General features: G+C 37.2%; 1 protein-coding gene across 1 annotated transcript in view; it reads left to right on the top strand.

Annotated features, from left to right (window-relative positions):
* The window catches only part of LOC133456792 (immunoglobulin mu heavy chain-like), a 33,395-nt gene that overhangs the window by 10,931 nt on the left and 1,332 nt on the right, over window positions 1-21,132 (top strand). Inside the window, exons 3-9 of the mRNA XM_061735382.1 lie at window positions 10,077-10,164; window positions 11,657-11,953; window positions 18,175-18,495; window positions 18,635-18,925; window positions 19,126-19,440; window positions 19,542-19,826; window positions 20,768-21,097. Of these exons, the coding sequence (XP_061591366.1) occupies window positions 10,077-10,164; window positions 11,657-11,953; window positions 18,175-18,495; window positions 18,635-18,925; window positions 19,126-19,440; window positions 19,542-19,826; window positions 20,768-21,097 (1,927 nt within the window). The remainder of the gene's footprint in view (window positions 1-10,076; window positions 10,165-11,656; window positions 11,954-18,174; window positions 18,496-18,634; window positions 18,926-19,125; window positions 19,441-19,541; window positions 19,827-20,767; window positions 21,098-21,132) is intronic.

The raw sequence follows: 21,132 nt of genomic DNA, 5'->3' as shown, positions 1-21,132 counted from the left end.
AAATCTCATATTAAACACATCCACAACTAAATATCTAGAGGCATCTCAGTTCTAGCCAGAGCACAATTCCTGGATAATAAATCACTCCACATTCTGTTCTGTTCCCTGGTTTTGCCTTATCTAAGTTACTGTTTAGAGGTTTGGGGAAATACATATAAAAGTTCACTGCAAACACTATTCATACTGCAGAAAAGAGCCATAATAATTCATAATGCTGGTTTTCGTGAAAACACCAATTAATTATTCTGCAATTCTAAAATAATCACATTTTTTGACATAGTGGAATTCCAAACTGCACAATTCATGTATAAAGCTAGGAACAACTTACTGTATTATCATCTCACTTACAGGAAATGTTTTATGACAGAGAGGTATAATTTAAGGGGTTCTCTAAATTAGGACTCGTAGAACACGAACAACAATGAAAAGATGTTCTATATCAGTCAGTGGAATTAAACTATGGAACAGAATGGATTCAGAATTAAAACAATGTCCAAACATTAACCAGTTTAAAAACAAATATAAAAACATGATTTTCACAAGGTACAAAGAGGAAGGCCTGCATATAAACACTATTGGGTGAATGGGTAGATTTGTTTGTATTTATGAACAGAAATTGGCACCTAATTATATGTGTATGTATGCATGCATGTGTATATATATATATATATATATATATATATATATATAGGTATATATATATATATATATATATATATATATATATATATATATATATATATATATATATATATATATATATGGGTGTATGTGTATGTATACAGGTATGTGTGTAAGTAGATATATATAGATATAGAGAAGATGGAGTTAATATAGAGATAGTATGGTGTAAATGAGTATATTTATATAAATATTTATATGGGCATGTGTGTAGATAGATAGAATATATAGAAATACTCAATTATGTGTATGTATAGGTAAGTGTGTGAGTACAGTGTGTGAGTATAATTATAGTATAGTTAGTTATTATAAATAAGTGTTAATAAATGATTAGTGAATGGGGGTAGGATTAAATAAGTTTGCACTTCTTCCTACTCCTTTTTGCACATGTAAATAAGATATTAAGTGTTAAAGTATGAAATTCTTTGTTTTTTTTGTTTGCTTTGTTTTGTTTTTTTTATCTTCTCTTTAATTGTTTTCTTTTACATGTACAAAATAAAAATCAAATCAAATCAAATGTATTAATACAATATTACAATGTCTTTGATAATAATTTCTGCCAAAATCTTTGTCTTTTTTAAATAATGGTTAATTGTTAAAATAATCAAGATGGGAAAAAGAAGTCTGACCTGGGTCACACACTAAATGCAAGTAAGTTCACATGTATTAGTTAAAATCTTTACATAATAATGCCCTACAATCTCTATTTAGAGCATTTCATAAATGTATTTAGAAATACAATTTTAGAAAAAAAACACCACAAAAAAAATGTAAATTAAGCAGGATTTTTATATCATATATATCATCTCCATTAATTTCATAACTGAATCATCAACCAGATATAAATAAAAACTTTCACAGTGATTTAAACTAAATAAGTAATAATTCTCCTCATCCTGCCAATACTCCTCTTCTCTGATCCAGATTTAAAATATCCTGAAAATCCAACAAACTAACCCGTAAAATTCTGCAACTCTAACACTTCAAAGAAAATTCTGACAAACCACCAGAAGTTTTATCCCATTATACACACAGTGAGCCTTTCTTGAAGGTTTATCATTATTATTATGTGTGAACAATAACAACTACTACAATAATAATAATGTTAGTAACATATGGCAGATGAAGAAGAAATCATTCATACTATTACCAAATTAAATGTTCAATTCATTTGTAATAAATATTCATCCCATGTGCTAATTTCCTGAGAGACAACCGATTGAAATCATGTTTTTCTTACCTGAAGGCGGTATATATCCAGCGTGCAATAGTGCATTTGGTTTTTGTACTGGAGTTTTTCATGGTGATGGAATGGGGGGGCACAATGATACACACCCATACAAAAACCTCACAACAACAAACTGACTCTCCCCCATTGTTATGTTGGAAAAAGTAAAGTTTGAAATAAATCAAAGGATATATACAGTATATAATTTTATGTATGTATTTATATATATTCAATTAAAAAAAAAATATTACATTTTAAAAAGCTGTCATTGGGATACAACGCTACATAAAAGCTCAAGTGCAGCATTAAAGTCAGGGTGCTGGGTGGAGTTTTTGTATCAGGATGTATCACAGTGTACAATAACTACCACAGTGATAAATCCTGTGACAAAAACCTCTTGCAACTGTAAATGTATAAAACTAAATAAAAGTATGACCACTCGATTATCTATTACAGTCTTTGTTCAACCTGTTGGTTTCCTTATCTAGGTTATAATTAATATTGGTGTTTTGATTGGGTTTTCATTAATTGGACTAATTTCAAATTAGTTTAATTTTAGTCTTGAGATGACATTTGTTGATTTGATGATATAAAAATAAAGCTGAACTGAACTAAGTATTAGCCAACTAATGAGTTAATATAGCAGCCATTTATTTGACAAGAAATAAAATGAATAATTTATTAAACATAATTTATTGTAAACAATCAAAAATGAGTTGTGAGTTTCTTGACAGTGGATTTGACGGATATGCTTTTGGAGCAGTTTTGTTAAATTCAAGTGACAAAAGGATGACTGACGGGGCGTCAAGCAACATAAAGCATTTAATATATAAAGAAAACAAATGTTTTATCACACACAAACTCTTATATGTTGCTATTTTGAGATGTGTTGCAAGAAAAGAATATGTGTGTAGAGTAAAGTGAAAAGTTCCTGATGGAGTCTGAGTACAAAAACACTGACAGTTTGGTGAGATGTTCAGACGAAGGTTTTTGTAGGAGGGTTTATCACAGTGTACCATGGCAGCTACCACAGTGATATATGGTAATACAAAAACCTGTTCTGCAGTGAACTGGAAATAAGCCTCACTGTGGTAAAAGAAAAAGAGATCACTGAAAGGTTTTAGAGGTTTAAAAAGGTTATTTTAGACAAAGAAGAAAGACGAGATTTTGAATGAAGCAAACGTGCAAAATTAAATGCCAAAAATTGTTTTTATTTATTTATTCCACCCTGAATGACATGGTGGAACATAAGTTCAGAAGTGAATATATGTTACTTACAGTAAAGATCGGATGTTGTAAATTAATATAATCATACATTCCTGCATATTTAACCCTTTGGAGTCAGAATCTGTTAATATTTCTAGTCTGCATTGTTTTATTGCTTTTGTTTTGTCTTGTTTTATGCACTCGGCACTAAAAAAATTAAAACTGTAGTTCATGTTCAGGTTTTTGAATGAGTGTTTTTCACTGTGGAGGATGGAACCCAGTGAAAAAAGACGATACAAAAACCTGTCCTCAACTAAAGTGAAGGACAAAGAACAAATGAAAGAAGTCCACTGTTACTTTTAAAAATCTGGGAAACACATGTCATGATAATTATTACTGCAAAACCTATCTATCCTAATCTAAAAGTGGTAAAGGACCAATGTTACGCTAGAACAAGAAGAAGTATATTATATGTGTTGTATTGTTAAACACTGAAGTTTTAGTAAGAGGCTGAACCACTAGCGGCCACAGTGACACGTCCTGTTACAAAAATAACACCAACTGATAATAACTGCAGACCTACATCTTCACATCGTAAAATTAACATAAGGTAAAAAAAGATGTACATTTACAAAAAGTATTATTTAAAAAATTTACAAAATTGTCCCACTATATTTAATCTTTTCTTCTTTATTTGTTTCTTTTTTTTTAATTCATGTTGAAAATAGCACAAAAGATAAAAAAATAGAAATAGCGTTTACTTCATAATTTCATCAGGAACTGAAATTGATGATATTTTACAGATATAAACAAAACCTTCAACCTTATTGGAGAGAAAGCTTTGCCGGAGACCTGTGGACTCGTAGACGACATGTGACAAGGTTTTTGTAATGACATGTGTCACTGTGTGGGGTGGGAACCACGGTGATAAATGCCATTACAAAAACCTGTCCTGAACTCGGATGAAGCATAAAACCAACATACCTCAAGAAAAACATCCCATCATTTCAACAAATCACAAGGATTCGGTATACAGTAAATTATATATTATATTTGCCTTAATATTGGAGGGCATGTAACACTATTTTTCTTCTTTTTCACAAAAATTAAGGCAATCACTAAATGTAGTTTAGTAGAATTTGATGACATGTGAGTACTACCTCAGTTTTGTACTTCTTAAAATGTGAAATAAAATTACAATAACAGCAAGTATGTCATGTTCAGTACCCAGTGTGAAGTTTATATGAGGTACTGAACTACAGTAGAAATGACAATAGTGGATTGTCATTTATACTGTAATACATTAAAGACAAAACCTCATTGTCTCAGTGAATAAAAGCAGTGTAAGATGATGACGACGACGACGACGACAGTGAAAAACATATCACTGTCTTCAACAAAACTCTGTGATGTAAAGAGAAGTGTCTTTAAAAAAATCTTCACGGCCCTCAGGCGCCAAGAGGTTTGTGGTACTAACTTTTTTAATCAGTTAAGTAGCCATCTATGAGAAGTGATATCATTCATTCTAACAAAGTCAATAAAACTACTGAGACTACTGAGTAAGACATGGATATTTTACATATTTACCAACTGATCTGACCAATGATAAGATGAGAGGTCAGAGGTGAGAAATGACCTGATGACAGTGATGGTGGCTGACTTAGGCCACGTTTACACATAGCCAGGTATTTACAAAAACTGATATTTCCCCCTCTACGCTTTGAAAAATACCATCATTTACACGAACCCGCATAAATACATTGTTAAGGTGCTATGAGCAGCCAAACCTACAGGGGGCAGTGTAACGAGAAGCATAAAGTCATGCTAGCCAATCGGATTCCTGGAAAAAAACGTCAACAAATGACACGAGTAACTTCCAGTTACTTCCAAGATGAACGAGAATCTTTCGTTTGGAGTGACAGAGAAGTGGAGTTACTTTTAGGTGTGACTTTAGAATATAAAACAAGTACAATACAAGGAAACATTGACGTGGCAAAACAAATTGTAAACGCAGGTCGCACACATGATGCTGGTGTCGTTTCTGTCGCATAATGTGACGTTCTGAAGCCTAAATGGACGTATCTCTCCTTTTACAAGCAAACGTGAAGACGGAGTTTTTGCAAATCTCCACTTTGGCTGGAGTTTTCAGAAATGATAGTTTTTGCTGACTTTGAGCTTCGTTTTCGTGTAAACGAACAGCCAAAACGCATGAAAACACCACTGTTTTTGCTACGTGTAAAAGGGGCCTCAGTCTCTTGCAGTGACTGTGAGCTTCATTATGATTCTTAGCAGCATTTTAGCACAAACAGACAGTCAGCTGACCCTGGAGGCTACAATAAACTCTGAGCTCTAATCTTCCACAAACTTTTCAGTGACCTACCTTTTTTTCTCTTTTTTAACTGCGTCATAAATAAAACTGATATTTTTGTCACAACACTGTTGATTTTATGTTTATTTATAAGCAAAATTACTTTCACCTGCATAGCATTTCTGTCTGCTGCACGTGACAGTGATTTTGTGTTTATGAAAGTATGTTTTAAATGTGAGTCACTCACAAACGAGAAAGACAGTTTCAAAAAGTAAAAGTTTGGACATGAAAAAGTCTGTACAGCCTGTGCACATATTTGAACTTGTGGTTATCAACTACTGGCTAATATTTATGTAACATACAGGAAACAATCTTCACCACAGCAGGTGCTTCCGCATCCAGACGACAAACTGGAACTTTAGACTGAAAACTAAACTCATGAACAGACTGACAATGACAGCAGCTCTCACCAAAGCAGGCCGGAGGTGAACTTGTAAGTTATGAACATGGAAGTTATTGTTATCCATTCAGTATGTACCATATTTTATCAACATGTGACAAAAAACATAAGCACATTTTCTTAAAAGTGTGTAAACTGTAATAATTTGCATGGATCTCCACTCACACCCCTCACAAAAAAAAAGAAACTGATGAGAAACTCAACATCCTAGACACTCACACACCTACAGTACATAAATATCACATGATTCAAATTCACGGATTTAAACCATTTCACAGCACTAAAAAGGGTTGTTCCCTCTGATGGTTTAACACGTGAGATCATTAAATACCTTTGTAAGAACTCAAATAATTGTTCTTTTGAGGTATTATCCTCAAAAGTATTCCTGATCATGTGCATTCCTTTGCTGCACTGTGATTCAAATACAGCGGCCAAGTAGACATGATGGATTTTACATCCCAGACGTGCATGAGATCTCCTGCCATACTTTACTGTATTACAGAGGTCTCCAATTCCAGTTCTTGAGGTCAGCTGTCCTGCATGTTTTAGATGTTTCCCTGGTTTTAACACACCCTGATACAAATGACTGTCATTAATAGACCTTGATAAAGTGCTAACGATGACTTAATTGGAATCAGGTGTGTTGGAGCTGGGAAGTATCTAAAACATGCAGGACAGCGGGCCTCAAGGAACCGGACTTGAAGATCCCTCTTTTAGTAGATATATTAGTGCATGTGTTTGTTTGTTGACAGTTTTACGTGTCACTATATTCCTAAAACAATTATGCAAAATATGCTAAGAACATGTTGAAGGGTAGTTATAGTAACCACTACAGCATTCACTGATGTTTTCCTTTTCTATACAGCAGGGCTCCTCAGCTCCTGTGCTCAAGGACGTCTGTCCTGCAGGTCTTACATGCTTCCCAACTCTAACACACCTGATTCAAATGACACATGCAGGACAGCGGCCCTCGAGGACCGAGAGTTAAAGAGCCGGAGCTGGAGTCCTGCTACACAGTTGGAGGTGCAGCTTCGAAGCTTACTGACACCGGAAAACTTCACCAGATATAATAAGTATGGATTAAGCCAGAACACCTTCAGGTATTTATGATGTAGTTCTACATTTCTAACCATTACAAAAATATTGTTGGAATGAATAAACCTAAGCTCATCATGGTTAACAAAAAATCAAGGACCTTCGCCTTCCCGTAGGCCCAGTGCCATGTGGTCTGGGTAGCAGTCGTGGCGGGGTGCCTCGACGACCCAATCCCTGGACCAAAACCCTCGCAGTGGGGACATGGAATATCACCTCGCTGGTGGGGAAGGAGCCGGAGCTTGTGCGGGAGGTTGAGAGATACCGGCTAGAGATAGTCGGGCTCACCTCCACACATAGCTTGGGCTCTGTAACCAGCTCCTTGAAAGGGGCTGGACCCTCCACTACTCTGGAGTTGCTTCAGGGTGAGAGGTGGTGAGCTGGTGTGGGCTTGTTTAGCCCCTCAGCTCAGTCGCCATGTGTTGGAGTTTACCCCGGTGAACGAGAGGGACGCTTCGGGTCGGGAAAAGGTCTCTCACTGTTGTTTGTGCCTACGGGCCGAACAGCAGTATGGAGTACCCGGCCTTCTTGGGCTCTCTGGGAGGAGTACTGGATAGTGCTCCAACTGGGGACTCCATTGTTCTACTGGGGGACTTCAACGCTCACGATGGCAATGACAGTGATACCTGGAGAAGCGTGATTGGGAGGAACGGCCTCCGCGATCTGAACCCGAGTGGTGCTTTGTTGTTGGACTTGTGGACATGGTGTTTGTCCATAACGAACACCATGTTCAAACATAAGGGTGTCCATCAGTGCACGTGGCACCAGGACACCCGAGGCCGGAGGTCAATGATCGACTTTGTTGACGTTTCATCTGACCTTCGGCCGCATGTCTTGGACACTCGGGTGAAGAGAGGGGCTGAGCTGTCAACTGATCACCACCTGGTGGTGAGTTGGATGCGCTAGCGGAGGAGGACGTTGGACTGACCGCGCAGACCCAAACGGATTGTGAGGGTCTGTTGGCAACGTCTGGCTGAGCCCTCTGTCAGGGACGTTTTCAACTCTCACCTCCGAGAGAACTTCTCTCAGATCCCGGCGGAGGCTGGGGACATTGAGTCCGAGTTGACCATGTTCTCTGCCTCCATTGTTGTCGCAGCTCGAAGTTGTGGACGCAAGGTCTCCGGTGCCTGTCGTGGCGGCAATCCTAGAACCCGGTGGTGGACACCGGAAGTAAAGGATGTCGTCAAACTGAAGAAGGAGTCCTACCGGGCCATGTTAGCCTGTGGGACTCCTGACACAGTAGATAGGTACCGGCAGGACAAGCAAACCGCAACTCGGGCAGTCCTGGAGGCAAAAACTCGGGTCTGGGAGGAGTTCGGGGAGGCCATGGAGGAAGACTTTCGGTTGGCCTCGAGGAAATTCTGGCGGACCGTTCGGCGCCTCAGAAGGGGGAAGCAGTACTCTGCTGGCACCATTTACGGTGCGTGTGGGGAGTTGTTGACCTCGACTGGGGACATCGTCGGACAGTGGAAGGAATACTTCGAGGATCTCCTCAACCCGACTGAGAGGGTAAGGACTCGGGGACGTGCTCATCCATCACCCAAGCCGAGGTCACTAAGGTGGTTCGTAAGCTCCTCAGTGGCACTGGGGGTGGATGAGATTTGCCCCGAGTACCTCAAGTCTCTGGATGTCGTAGGGCTGTCTTGGTTGACACGCCTCTGCGGCATTGCATGGAGGAAGGGGACGGTGCCGCTGTGGTGGCAAACCGGGGTGGTGGTCCCTCTGTTTAAAAAGGTGGACCAGAGAGTGTGTTCCAACTATAGGGGGATCACACTTCTCAGCCTCCCCGGGAAAGTCTACGCCAGGGTACTGGAGAGGAGAATACGGCCGATAGTTGAACGTCCGATTCAGGAGGAACAATGGAGTTTTCCGTCCCGGCCCTGGAACACTGGACCAGCTCTACACCCTCTGCAGGGTGCTCGAGGGTTCATTCCTTGTTGGTCGGCCTTCCTGCTGCTCAGTTAAACCTCTGCAGATGATCCAGATGCAGCAGCATGTCTGGTCTTCAACCAACCCAAGAGAGCTCATGTCACTCTGCTGCTAATCTCTCTGCACTGTAAAACAGACCTAATGAACCAAAACGTTAAAAAGCCACTTGTAGTTTTTTGCAGTTTGGTTGAGTGAAATCTTCATGACAGATCAGATGGCTATATTAAAAAAAATATAATTTATTCATTTCAGAGTGTAAACTTTAATATATATTATCATCAATACATTAAAATGGTGTATGTGATGTGTGAAGTGTTGGACATGGAGCCGACAATGGTCTGTCTGACAAAGAGGAAGTTTATGCTGACTGTTGGCAAACAGATGTAACTTTATTTCATTCAAACCACAGGAAACAAATATCTCAAGGGAGAATCCCCAAAAACTGTAGAGAAGGAATGGCCTCATAAGTAACCCTGAAGGACTTTTTTTTCTTTAATTAAAACCAAGTATTTGTACATGAAGTCAACTGACATACATCACTGTGTACTACGGCTCCTTTGACTACTGGGGGAAAGGAACACAAGTCACAGTAACTTCTGGTAAGTAAAAACCTGATATACATGTAGTTGAAACAATTCAATACTTTTCTATGATTTATAATCATATTTACATTAGTTTCATTAATTACACAACTAGGATCTAAACTATATGAAATCTCCAGACACTTTTTGGGCATGTTCTGGTATTTCCTGTAAAGTCAGATCATTTAGTGAATTAAAACAAGTGTGTGAGACGTTTTTGTACTATAGTACTATAGAAACGTGTCACTGTGATGGCTACTTTGACTACTGGGGAAAAGGAACGGTGGTCACTGTCACAACAGGTAAAAAACAGAGCTTTTTGTTTTTGGTCCAGAATTTTACACTGTTTGATTTAGACTTTAGATGCATCAATGACATCTTAAAAAACATTGTTTAGTGTATTAAATATTCTCACATATAACATTGTGACTGTGCTTTTGACAACTCAAGAAAATGAACAGTGGTAACCGTCACAGCAGGTCGAGACAGCTCTTTATTTCAATTTAATAATATGAAGGTAATAAATATCATATTGTAATGTTCAGTGTAGAACATTTAGACCTCAGTGGCATCAACCGAGTCTTTGGGAAGTTTTTGTATGATGGATATGTTGAGATGCAACACTGTGATTACGCTTTTGACTACTGGGGGAAAGGCACAACGGTTACAGTCACTTCAGGTAAGTCAAACTATTTTTTTTTCCTTTAATGTGAAGATTTTGCCTTAAAAACAGCAATTTATCTGTTTTGGGGAAATACAGTTGATGCCATTCAGGTCATTAATTTCTGAAAACTGTACAACAAATCTGTTATTGTAATGTCTTAACGTTGTTTATGAAATCTCGTCAATTTAATAATCTTATTGTTGAATTCTAAGATGCAATGGAAATATACTGAATATTAGATTTTATAGATTACATACTATCATAAAAGATTGAGATGGAAACTATTAAACTGTGATCAGGTTTTAGTTTCGTGTAATTCATGGTTTGTTTTACTGTGACGACGCTTTTGACTACTGGGGAAAAGGCACCATGTTCACTGTCGGTAGGAAAACGTCATTATTTCTCAATTAAAAAATAAACTTGAAATCTATGATTTTTTGTTTTCACGTTGCCACAACTATCAGTCAGCGACCATCAGATTTTTGTCACTTGACAAAAATGTGTACAAATAACAATAAGAACCTGATATCATTGAATTCAGTTTAATAATAATTCTGTTTTTAATTAATCTTAAATTAAAGACTTTTAAAAGCTAACTACATAAAGGAAACAACAGGACCTAATGGTAGAAGTTTTTGTTTGGAGTGTGAATAGACTATTTCTACTGTGATAACTGGGCTTTCGACTACTGGGGAAAAGGCACGATGGTAACGGTGTCATCAGGTAAGATTTATACTATTTAAAGTTAACAGTTGGATTGTTTTATACTTTTAAATGTCCCTTTTATGTTAAAGTGTAGGTTATTATCTTATAAGGTCTCAAAGTGAAATGTTCTTACAGCGTTTCTACTGACAAAATCCAATTTTCTCAAATGCAACATTGTTTAAAACATTAAAATCTACATGATTTGGCCAATTTGAATGAATTTCATGAGAAAGTGAGATTCATTTTTAATTTTTAATGAGTTTTGTGTTCACTGTTAGTGGAACAGACTTTTTATACTCAGAGTTAAGTAGATTCATCACTGTGTTACGTTGCTTTTGACTACTGGGGAAAAGGTACAATGGTGACTGTTTCATCAGGTAAGATATCGTTTCATCTGGTAACACAAATGCAGAACATTTGTAGTATAATTATGCCAGTAACTCAGTTGATGGATAGTTATTTATTAATATTTTTAAAATATGACAAACTACTGTTCGAATGGTGCTCTGAAGAGGAATTCCACTTTTAGTTAAACGGTTAAAAAAATTTTTTAAAGACTATTGAGGGAGGTTAATATTAATATGACAAATTACTAAATCAAATGGGAAAGCAGCAATTTTCATTCACAGAGGGACTTTGAAACCTTCAACATTCCTCAGTTTTTGGTTTATGCTGGTCTTTATTAAATCATTGCATCAAAGCAGTAACTTCACCTCAGTTATTTGAGAAAAATTATGAGTATATAACATAAAACATTGAATTTGTTTTAATTTCCATTTTACATGTGTTTCTCCTGTTTCAGCAACTCCCACAAAACCGACGGTCTTTCCTCTGATGCCATGTGGCTCTGGAGGAGGACAGAAAGTCACCCTCGGCTGTCTTGCCACCGATTTCACGCCGTCCTCAGTGACCTTCTCATGGAACCAGGCCGGGACGTCTTTGACAGACTTCATCCAGTACCCTTCAGTACAGAAAAACAGCGCTTATATTGGAATAAGTCAAGTCCATGTGAGCAGACAGGACTGGGACGCAAGGAAACCTTTCCAATGTGTTGCAACTCATGCTGCAGGGAACGTCCAAGGGACTGTTGTACAGCCAAGTAAGTCTTTTGCTAAGTCATTAATCATTGCTTTTTAGTATTTAATTTCAATTTAAAAGTACAAATTCACATTTTTGTACGTAACTACTCAAAAATGAATTTTCTTAAATATTATTATTTTTTCTTTTTAATAATAGTGTTATGAAATCCCTCTTAACAGCCACAGTACTGTAGTAACTTGTAACTGTACTTATGACAATTAAATTTAGGCATTTTGTAGTATAAACACGATGCAGCTGATCTATATATATATGTATATATACATATGTGTGTGTATAACCATTTTGATTATTTTTTTGATTAACTGTTTCTTAATTGAAAGATTTAATGAATTTAATAATTTTATAGCCAACAAAAGAAGCAATGAGCTGCATGAAGTCACATTTACTCCTTATAAAAATAAGTAGACAGTGACTAATTACTAAAATTGCTACTAATAATCAATAAGTATAATAAAACCTCCATAGCTACAGTGCAGTTCCCACTAGGACATCGATTTTGTGGGTTTTGTGAGAACTATTGTTTGAGTCAGAGTTTACTGCACTTTTGCAAAATTAATTGAAATGAACATCACAGAGAGAAATAATTGGATTAAATTTTGGGGGAAAAGTTCCACCAAACCGCAATTTAAAAAAAAGAGGGTTTAAATGGGGCAGATGTGTAATTTTATTATGTTCATATTTAGTCTCGTCCTTTTTCCATCTTCACTAATGTACCAAATGTCTTATTCACCTGTCCTGGACTGCAGTGGCGTGGTCCGTTTCTTTCCATCGATCTGAATAATTGTCCTTCTTTCTGTCTCTGTTTTCACTCTGTCTATAATTAACATCATTAACATTCACTTCAAATCTGTGTTTGCTTGCCATTCGATGTATATGCAGAAGTGAGTGTTAAAGCTCGGCTCTATGTGATATAAAAATGAATATACAGGACCGTCTCAGAAAATTAGAATATTGTGATAAAGTCCTTTTATTTTCTGTAATGCAAAAATGTCTTACATTCTGGATTCATTACAAATCATTTGAAATATTGCAAGCCTTTTATTATTTTAATATTGCTGATCATGGCTTACAACTTAAGAAAACTCAAATATCCTATCTCAAAAAATTTGAATATTCTGGGAATCTTAATCTTAAACTGTAAACCATAATCAGCAATATTAAAATAATAAAAGGCTTGCAATATTTCAGTTGTTTTTTAATGAATCCAGAATGTATGACATTTTAGTTTTTTTAATTGCATTACAGAAAATAAAGAACTTTATCACAATATTCTAATTTTCTGAGACAGTCCTGTATAGTTTCCTCTGGATTAGTATGAACACTTTGTTAAGAAGAGAAACAAGTTTTCCTTTAAAGGGCATCATCGTGATGTGGTTATATTTATTCAAGTTAGATAAGATTTATTAACTTGATTATATTGTTTTAACCAATAATAATCTGGTAAATCTTGATTAAATGATGATGGCAGCATTTTCCTAGGCTTCTGCATATATATAAATATATTATTGCTTGCTTCTGCAAACATATATTTGTGTGTGTGTTTGTTTTTCAGACGTGGTTTATGAGTTACCAACTCTTACAACGGGTTCCTTCATTGATCATGACAAAGATGAGGCTTCCTTCTTCTGCTTTGCCAAAGATTTTTCACCCAAAAAATATGAGATCAGTTGGAGGAAAGACGGCAGCGAAGTCACCAGCAAAATAGACGAGATCAGTTCATTGTCTGGGGAAAGAAAGGACACAAACGGAACGATGCTGTACAGTTCAGCAAGTTTGCTCATAGTGAAACCCAGTGAGTTGAGTGAAGGTGTGACATTTACATGCGTGTTTGAGGGGAAATGGGGAAAAACTGGTTCAGAAAGGACAGCAAATGAGACCTACAAGGATTCAAGCAGTCTCGGTCCCGGTGGTGAGTACAAAGTTCATTTTTCTGTAAAAAAAAAAAAAAAAGAAGCTTAAGATTATAATATTTTTGTAAAGACTTCTGTTCAACAGCTTTTTATTTATTTCCCCTCAGATGCAGGATGTCGTATAGCAGATGTGGATGTAAACATCATCGCCCCCAAAGCTGAAGACTTATTTGTAAAACAAAAGGGACAGCTTACATGTCAAATCAAGGTCAAAAAGGGAACTGTGGAAAACATTTGGTGGGAGGATGAACATGATGTACTGGCCGGTACCGTAAAGGTTGTAACCACAAGAAAAAGCTTTGAGCACGTTCTTGACATCACATATGATGAATGGCACCAGGGAGTCACGCGCTACTGCGTTGTTGAACACAAGGACTGGATTGACCCGCTGAAGACCCGCTATCAGAGAAGTAACGGTAAGAACATTTGGATCCACTTTCAACAAAACAATAACAACAGCAACAAAAAAACTAAAAGTAATTTAGGATTTGAATGATTTTTTCACGCCATGATGGGAGTTATTTAGATACTTTATTTGCTTTTTTCTTGTAGCACCAGTCTGTTCTGGGTTTCCTGGTATTTGCATCCATCACACAGTCTAATTGTTGTCTTGTGGTTTCAGGAGGAGCTGCTCAGCGTCCTTCAGTGTTTATGTTGCCTCCAGTAGAACACACTAGAAAAGACGTGGTGACCCTGACTTGCTACGTGAAAGACTTCTTCCCTCAGAACATTTTCGTGTCTTGGTTTGTTGATGACGAGGAAGCAGACTCCAAATACAAGTTCAGTACCACAAACGCTGTAGAGAACACCGGATCTTACTCCGCTTACAGCCAGTTAACCCTCAGCCTGGATCAGTGGAGACAGACTGATGTGGTGTACAGCTGTGTTGTTTACCACGAATCCATCGCTAACTCAACTAAATCCATCGTCAGATCCATTGGATACAGAACATCTGATAAAACCAACCTGGTCAACCTGGACATAAGCATCCCTGACAAGTGCAAGGCGTAGTAGATGTCGTTGTGTGTCGCTGTGTCCTCTTTTCTTTTTTTTGGTTCAGTGTCTGTTGCTTGTGATATTGTGTTTATTGACATTGTGTTTGTGTGTTTTGATGCATATTGAAAATAAATAAAAAAAAGTTCTGTTCATATTTGTTGCTTGCACTTCATGTCTTTACTTAACTAATATTTGGAGCTAAATGTGGATTTGAAGTGTGCAGTCACAGTCCAGTCCAAGTCATATTTGGCGTAAATATAAGTTTTACACAACTGTAGGGTTCTGATATAAAAGTTTTTATTTAACGTTTTACTCACAAGAATACCACCTCTGCACTAACTTAAGGCAGCAATATAATTAAATAAATCTAGTTTTCTCATTGTTATTTGCAGAAAGAGTGCTAACACAGCTTGTGTGACTTGTCCTTGTGTGCCTTTGTTTCTCTACTCGCTCTTGCACTCCAAACAAGGAAAATTATTATTATCATCATTATTTCATCTTGGGGTCTGTGTTTCTCAGTCACTCACAAACCAAGTCGTAGCAACCAGACTAATGATGGATTTTCTCAGAGCAAGTCAGGATCATTACAGGACCAAGTTAATGACTATAAAGAATATAAGAGTCATCAAAGAAAGACGGTCCAAACTGTTCACGTTCATAGGACACTTGCAGACGACAGACTGACTGATTTAATTACAGATATTCACCTGTGAGGTCCAAGAACACAATGACCTCCTGCAGGAACCTCAAAGAAATGTTGACCACTGTGTCCAAAAATGTGGATTTTAATAGATATAATCATCATTATTATTGATTACTGTGCAGCCACAGCAGAGCTCCTGACTGAAAGCAGCTGCCACTGGAACGAGGCCATGGAGGCCGAGCAAGATAACATGGCAAAGACCGCCATCACCTTCATCCTCCTCTTCCTCATCACTTTGGTGTTCACTGTTGGAACCACTGCTCTCAAGGTAATCATCTAGATTTTAATGCAGGGACAGATTTCTGACTGATTTAAACAAGAAAAAAATGAAAATGTAACTAAAAAGTGTCACAAAGGAAATCTTTCACTTCATTTGTGAGACAGGAGCGTGGAAATACTCGGTTAGATGTTAAAAAAAACTGAACTGCATTGAAAAGAATATCATCTCAAAATACTAGAAGTGCGAGTCTAAAACTAGTTATATTACAAAAGCTTATCAGTTATTGTTGTATATTTTTGTAACTAAATAAAATGTGGTACCACCTGCATCAGAAATATAATTGAGTAAAAATATAAAAGAGCACAAAATAAATATGTTAATGACATAGATCTGATCATATTACACTACCTGAGTTAATTAAGTTAGTTTAGGATACTTCTTATCACTCGACATACCATAATAAGCTATAAGCTATATAACAATTAAATGACATCATTAAATAAATTTAGCAAACCTTCTCAGTAAATATGAGACAATATTCAATGTTTGTGCCACTAAAGCTGCTTTTACAAACTAAGACCAAAACTAATTTCAATACTGACATTTTTACATCTTACATGTTAATAAAAGTCAAAAGTAATTTCAGCAGCAACATTTCAAACATCAGTGATTCATGTACAGGAAAAAGAAACATTAAAAGCCCTTCAATAAATGTAATGAAAATCATAAAAAGGGTGTTTTTGTTTAAAATAGGTTAACACAGGAATAAAACGTCTTAAGGACTTTTAAGATAAGATAAGATAAGATAATCCTTTAATAGTCCCACAGAGGGGAAATTTGCAGTTCACAGCAGCAAAGGGGGATAGTGCAAAAAACAAGAGGCATTAATAGAAATAGTGATAACAAATACAGTAATAATAACACACTATAGACAGTAAACTGGTATGTACAATAATAATAATAAGAAGAAAAAGAAATAATAAGAAATAATAGTATATACAAAAATAACAGATGGATATTTACATAATTGCACGTTGCAGAGAGTGATATTGCACATTATTTTCCAGTATGTACATTTATTGTCAGGTTGTGTGTGGTCTACTGTGAGCGGTGCTGGTTGTGTAGTCTCACAGCTGCAAATGATTCTAGTTAACTCTTGACTAAAGTCCAACTGGATTAATGTGAAACTTTATTTCATGCGTCTGGACGATTGCAGGAGAAATAAATATTTTCTGCAGGTTTTACTTCCGTACGTACAAATGTTTTTGAAGGTGAATGAAGTTATCAGATACATAACTGCCGAAAGGTACAACACAAACAAGCTGAAAGGTTTTTCTATTTTCTATGATGAGATTTAATTCTAGTTTGAGAAGAAACGATGTTGTACCTGTGATGTTCAAACTCTGATCAAGTGTTCAATTCAGACTCTTCAGCAGCGACACATAGACTTTGATTTTTGTCATGGACATTTATCAGTCTCTTTTTTCTTTTTATCTCATTTCAGATCAAATGAAATACGAGAACACAGAAAGAAATTAAAACATTTTTTTTTTGTCTTTTTCAAAACTTTTCTTATATTTTCATTCAGTCATGTAAGTAATCACAAATGTTATTTCTCTTTCAGTGTAATTCCAAAAGCTTTTATCCTTTTTTAAATAAATGTTTGAGTGAAGATACCAATTCATGTATTCTCCCATTTTTTAATCTCTTACATGACTTTGAAACTGTTCATATTTGTTATAGTTTTAAATAATACATAAAACTCATCAGGCCGTTTAACAGTTTGTATCTTATGTTTCATGATACTTTGTTCATCCTACCACATCTGGAATCAACGGACCATGTTCACCTGGGTGTGTTAATCAGGAGATCTCACAGTCGGTTACCTTTTCGCTCTATAATTACTAGACTTGTAATTAAAACCTTTGGCAAAGTCATGAGAAGAAGTCCATCTGATGGTTTATGTAAACAAACGTGAGATATTTAAATGTGCTCTCTGTTTCTTTTACTGGCATAACCGCACCTCACACCTGCTGTCTGCAATGCTCTGCTGCTCTTTGTGTGGTTTCACTTCTGTATTTGGTTCCTTTTTGGACCTGGGTGTTACACAAAGCTTCCTCTCTGTACAACCTGATCACTCTTGTCAAGCTCAACATCTGTGCAACAGACTTTCAGATCCATTTCTGCACGTCTACAAAACCAAACTCTGTAAAACCACAACTCTGCCATCTACCCGAAAACAAACACACTACACTTAGAATTAAGACTCATGTCAACTGGTTACCAACCAGAATCTGAAGGTACGTATGAATGAAATCAAATCAGGTTGTGTTTTTCAAACAGTCAAAGCAGGAAACATGTAAAGACCTGTCATCTCTTTTCTGTCACAGAGCTGCGGGTCGTCGCTCCAAACATCACCTTGTATCCTGTATGGGAAGGTGAATTCGGGGTCTCACAAGTCAGACTCATCTGCACCCTAAGCGGCTATTTTCCTAAAGAACTGAGTGTGGAGTGGCAACAGAACAACCGGCGTCTGTCACACATTAAACCCAAGGACAGGAATCTGGAGTGCGTGGAGGGAGAAGAGAAAACCTACAGTCTGACCACTGAGATGGAGCCGGACATGTCAGAGTGGGCTAAAGGCTCAGACTTTACCTGCAAGTCCATTCACAAAGACACTGAATATACAAAGACAACAAACATTTGTCAGAGTAAGTTTGGGAAATTAAATGTTCACAGCAAATATTAGATTAGACATAATGTCCAAAACAAGTAGTTTTTTAATGACAGATTTTGTACTGATTGAATAAGTTGGATTACTATGTGAGGACTGATCCATGTTTCCTGCAGTCCATGGAAGTGGCCCTCCTTCCATCCATGTGGAGATTCCCAGCTTCAAGACAGTCATGACAAATACTGATGTGAATGCTAAATGTTCCATCAGCAGTGTGTTTGATGCCGACCTGAGCTGGCTGATGGATGAGAAACCTCCATCCAACCACCAAGTGAAGCAAGTCACAAACACATCTGTTTTAATCAGTGAACTGAAGGTCCCATCGAGGACCTGGAAAAACCTGAAGCTGCTAACTTGTAAAGCTCAACATCGCTGCTTCACTGTTAAAAAAACGGTAAAGGTTTCAGGTAAGAAGATCAAAGTTTGCAAACTATCATATTGCAGAGAGTGGAAAGGTCCAAAAATGTTGTTATTATGTGTACATTTTTCAGTTTGGATCGCTTTAATTAATCTGGAAAGAACACATGTGTGAATGGATGCCCAAACTTTTAAATAACACTGTTTGCACATGAAAATGTACATTTTACATGGTGCTGTCATGGTCCAGGTCCTGCAGGTCCAGCTCCACTGGTGGAGATCAGGAGATCTCTCCCAGACCTGCTGAAGGGAGACGTTGCTGTGCTCCAGTGTGACATCACAAAGCCCTCCTCACACGACCTCTACGTCACATTTCAGGCCAAAGGAGCTGATGTTTCTCACAAGCATTATGTTGATCTTCCTGAAGCCTCGGACCTCCATTCAGTCAGTACACGGTTCTCTGTGCCTCCACAAAACTGGACCAGGGACATGAGTTTCACCTGCAAAGTGAACCAAGGTTTCTCCAGCAAACCTTTTGTGTCTAACTCCATCAACAACATTTTTGGTGAGATTGTTTTTTATTATTGTCAGTAACCAGATGATTGATAATGGATAATTTGCTAAACGAATCATTTATGTTTTTTTCTTTTTCAATGTTATATCTAGTGGAACCATCAGTGGAACTTCTTCTGGCTCCCAGAGAAGAGTCACAACAACAGAAAGTCTTGTGTTCAGGATGGGGCTTCAACCCTCAAATTAAATGGTTTACTGAGTTAAAACCGATATCTTCATCTACTAACAAGACCTCCATGGATACAAATGGACGTGTGACTGTTACCAGTGAAGTGAATGTTCCTCAGAAAGAGTGGGAAACAGGGAAGGACTTCACATGCGAGGTGTCTGACAGTTCTCTGAATAAAACCGTCAGAAGGAACATCAGCTTCTGCTCAGGTAAACTGTGACGTAACCAGTACTGGAGTTGAGGGGGGATGAGGGGGGATGAGGGGGGATGGCATCCCCCCTGAAATAAAAACAGTCAAAATCATCCCCCCCTGTAAAACTGCCATCCCCCCTTTCCATCCCTTATGTCATTTCATCAATGAATGTGGTTTTACTGCTATTTCAACATTTAGAGTCATCACCAGAAAAATAACACCGGAAAAATAACTTATTTGACAATTTTCACCTGTTTCAAGAAAATTTTCACTTGAAATAAGTAGAAAAATCTGCCAGTGGGACAAGATTTATCTTCTTATTACAAGCAAAAAAATCTTGTTCCACTGGCAGATTTTTCTACTTATTTCAAGTGAAAATCTACTTGAAACAGGTGAAAATTGTTGTTTTTTCCAGTGATCAGTCTTGTTTTAAGTCTAATGAGATTTTTTTTACTAAAATGAGACATTTTAACTAGAAATAAGACAAATATTCTTGTTAGGATTTTGAGTTTTTGCAGTGATCCATTTTACTTATTCTGTGAAGGACAGAGTCATATTGATAAGTTCAGAAAAGTGTTTTTTATTTTTGTGTTTTGATGTATTTGATGTAAGCCCAGTGGATATTTAAAGCTTACAGAAGGCTGCATTTAACTGCTGCTATGTCATTCCTGCAGTATTTCTGCAGGTGTTTTGGTCACTGCTATTATTTGTAATATATTATATTATTTGTAATCAGCACAAATTATCTGTCCCCATATGATAAAATCCACCATCCCCCCTGATTTTTTTTTTTTACAACTCGAGTACTGGACGTAACCCATACACATGTAACCTTTTATCAAGAATAAACACAATTATACTCTTTTAAATCATATTTTACAGATGTTGGACACTTTTCTCATAATTGTGAGTTGAGTTTTGTAGTTTTAAGCGTCTAACCTGATGCTCTTGTTTCAGTGACTCCAGCTTGGTCTCAGGTAGTTGGTGTTTATGTTCAGGCTCCACCACTGGAGCAGCTTCACAACAAGGGACCGGTGAACGTTACCTGTCTTCTGGTTGGTCCTCGGCTCAGTCATTTCTCTGTCACCTGGAAAGTCGGTGGTGACAAATATTCATCCCCCGATGTCCATACGGAGCAACCTGTGGCTCACAGAAATGGGACTGAGACTTTGCGCAGCTTCCTCCAAGTTTCAGCGAAGGATTGGCTCGCGGATAAACCAGTATCTTGTGAGGGGAAACACCGATGTTCCAACCAGGGCTACGAGGAGCACATCAGCAAAAGTGCAGGTATCATCAGAAACATTATCCATGGTAACAACAAT

The sequence above is a fragment of the Cololabis saira genome, chromosome 12 (assembly GCF_033807715.1).
Source record: "Cololabis saira isolate AMF1-May2022 chromosome 12, fColSai1.1, whole genome shotgun sequence".
NCBI classification, from domain to species: domain Eukaryota; kingdom Metazoa; phylum Chordata; class Actinopteri; order Beloniformes; family Belonidae; genus Cololabis; species Cololabis saira.
This window is presented reverse-complemented; position numbering and strand designations above follow the sequence as displayed.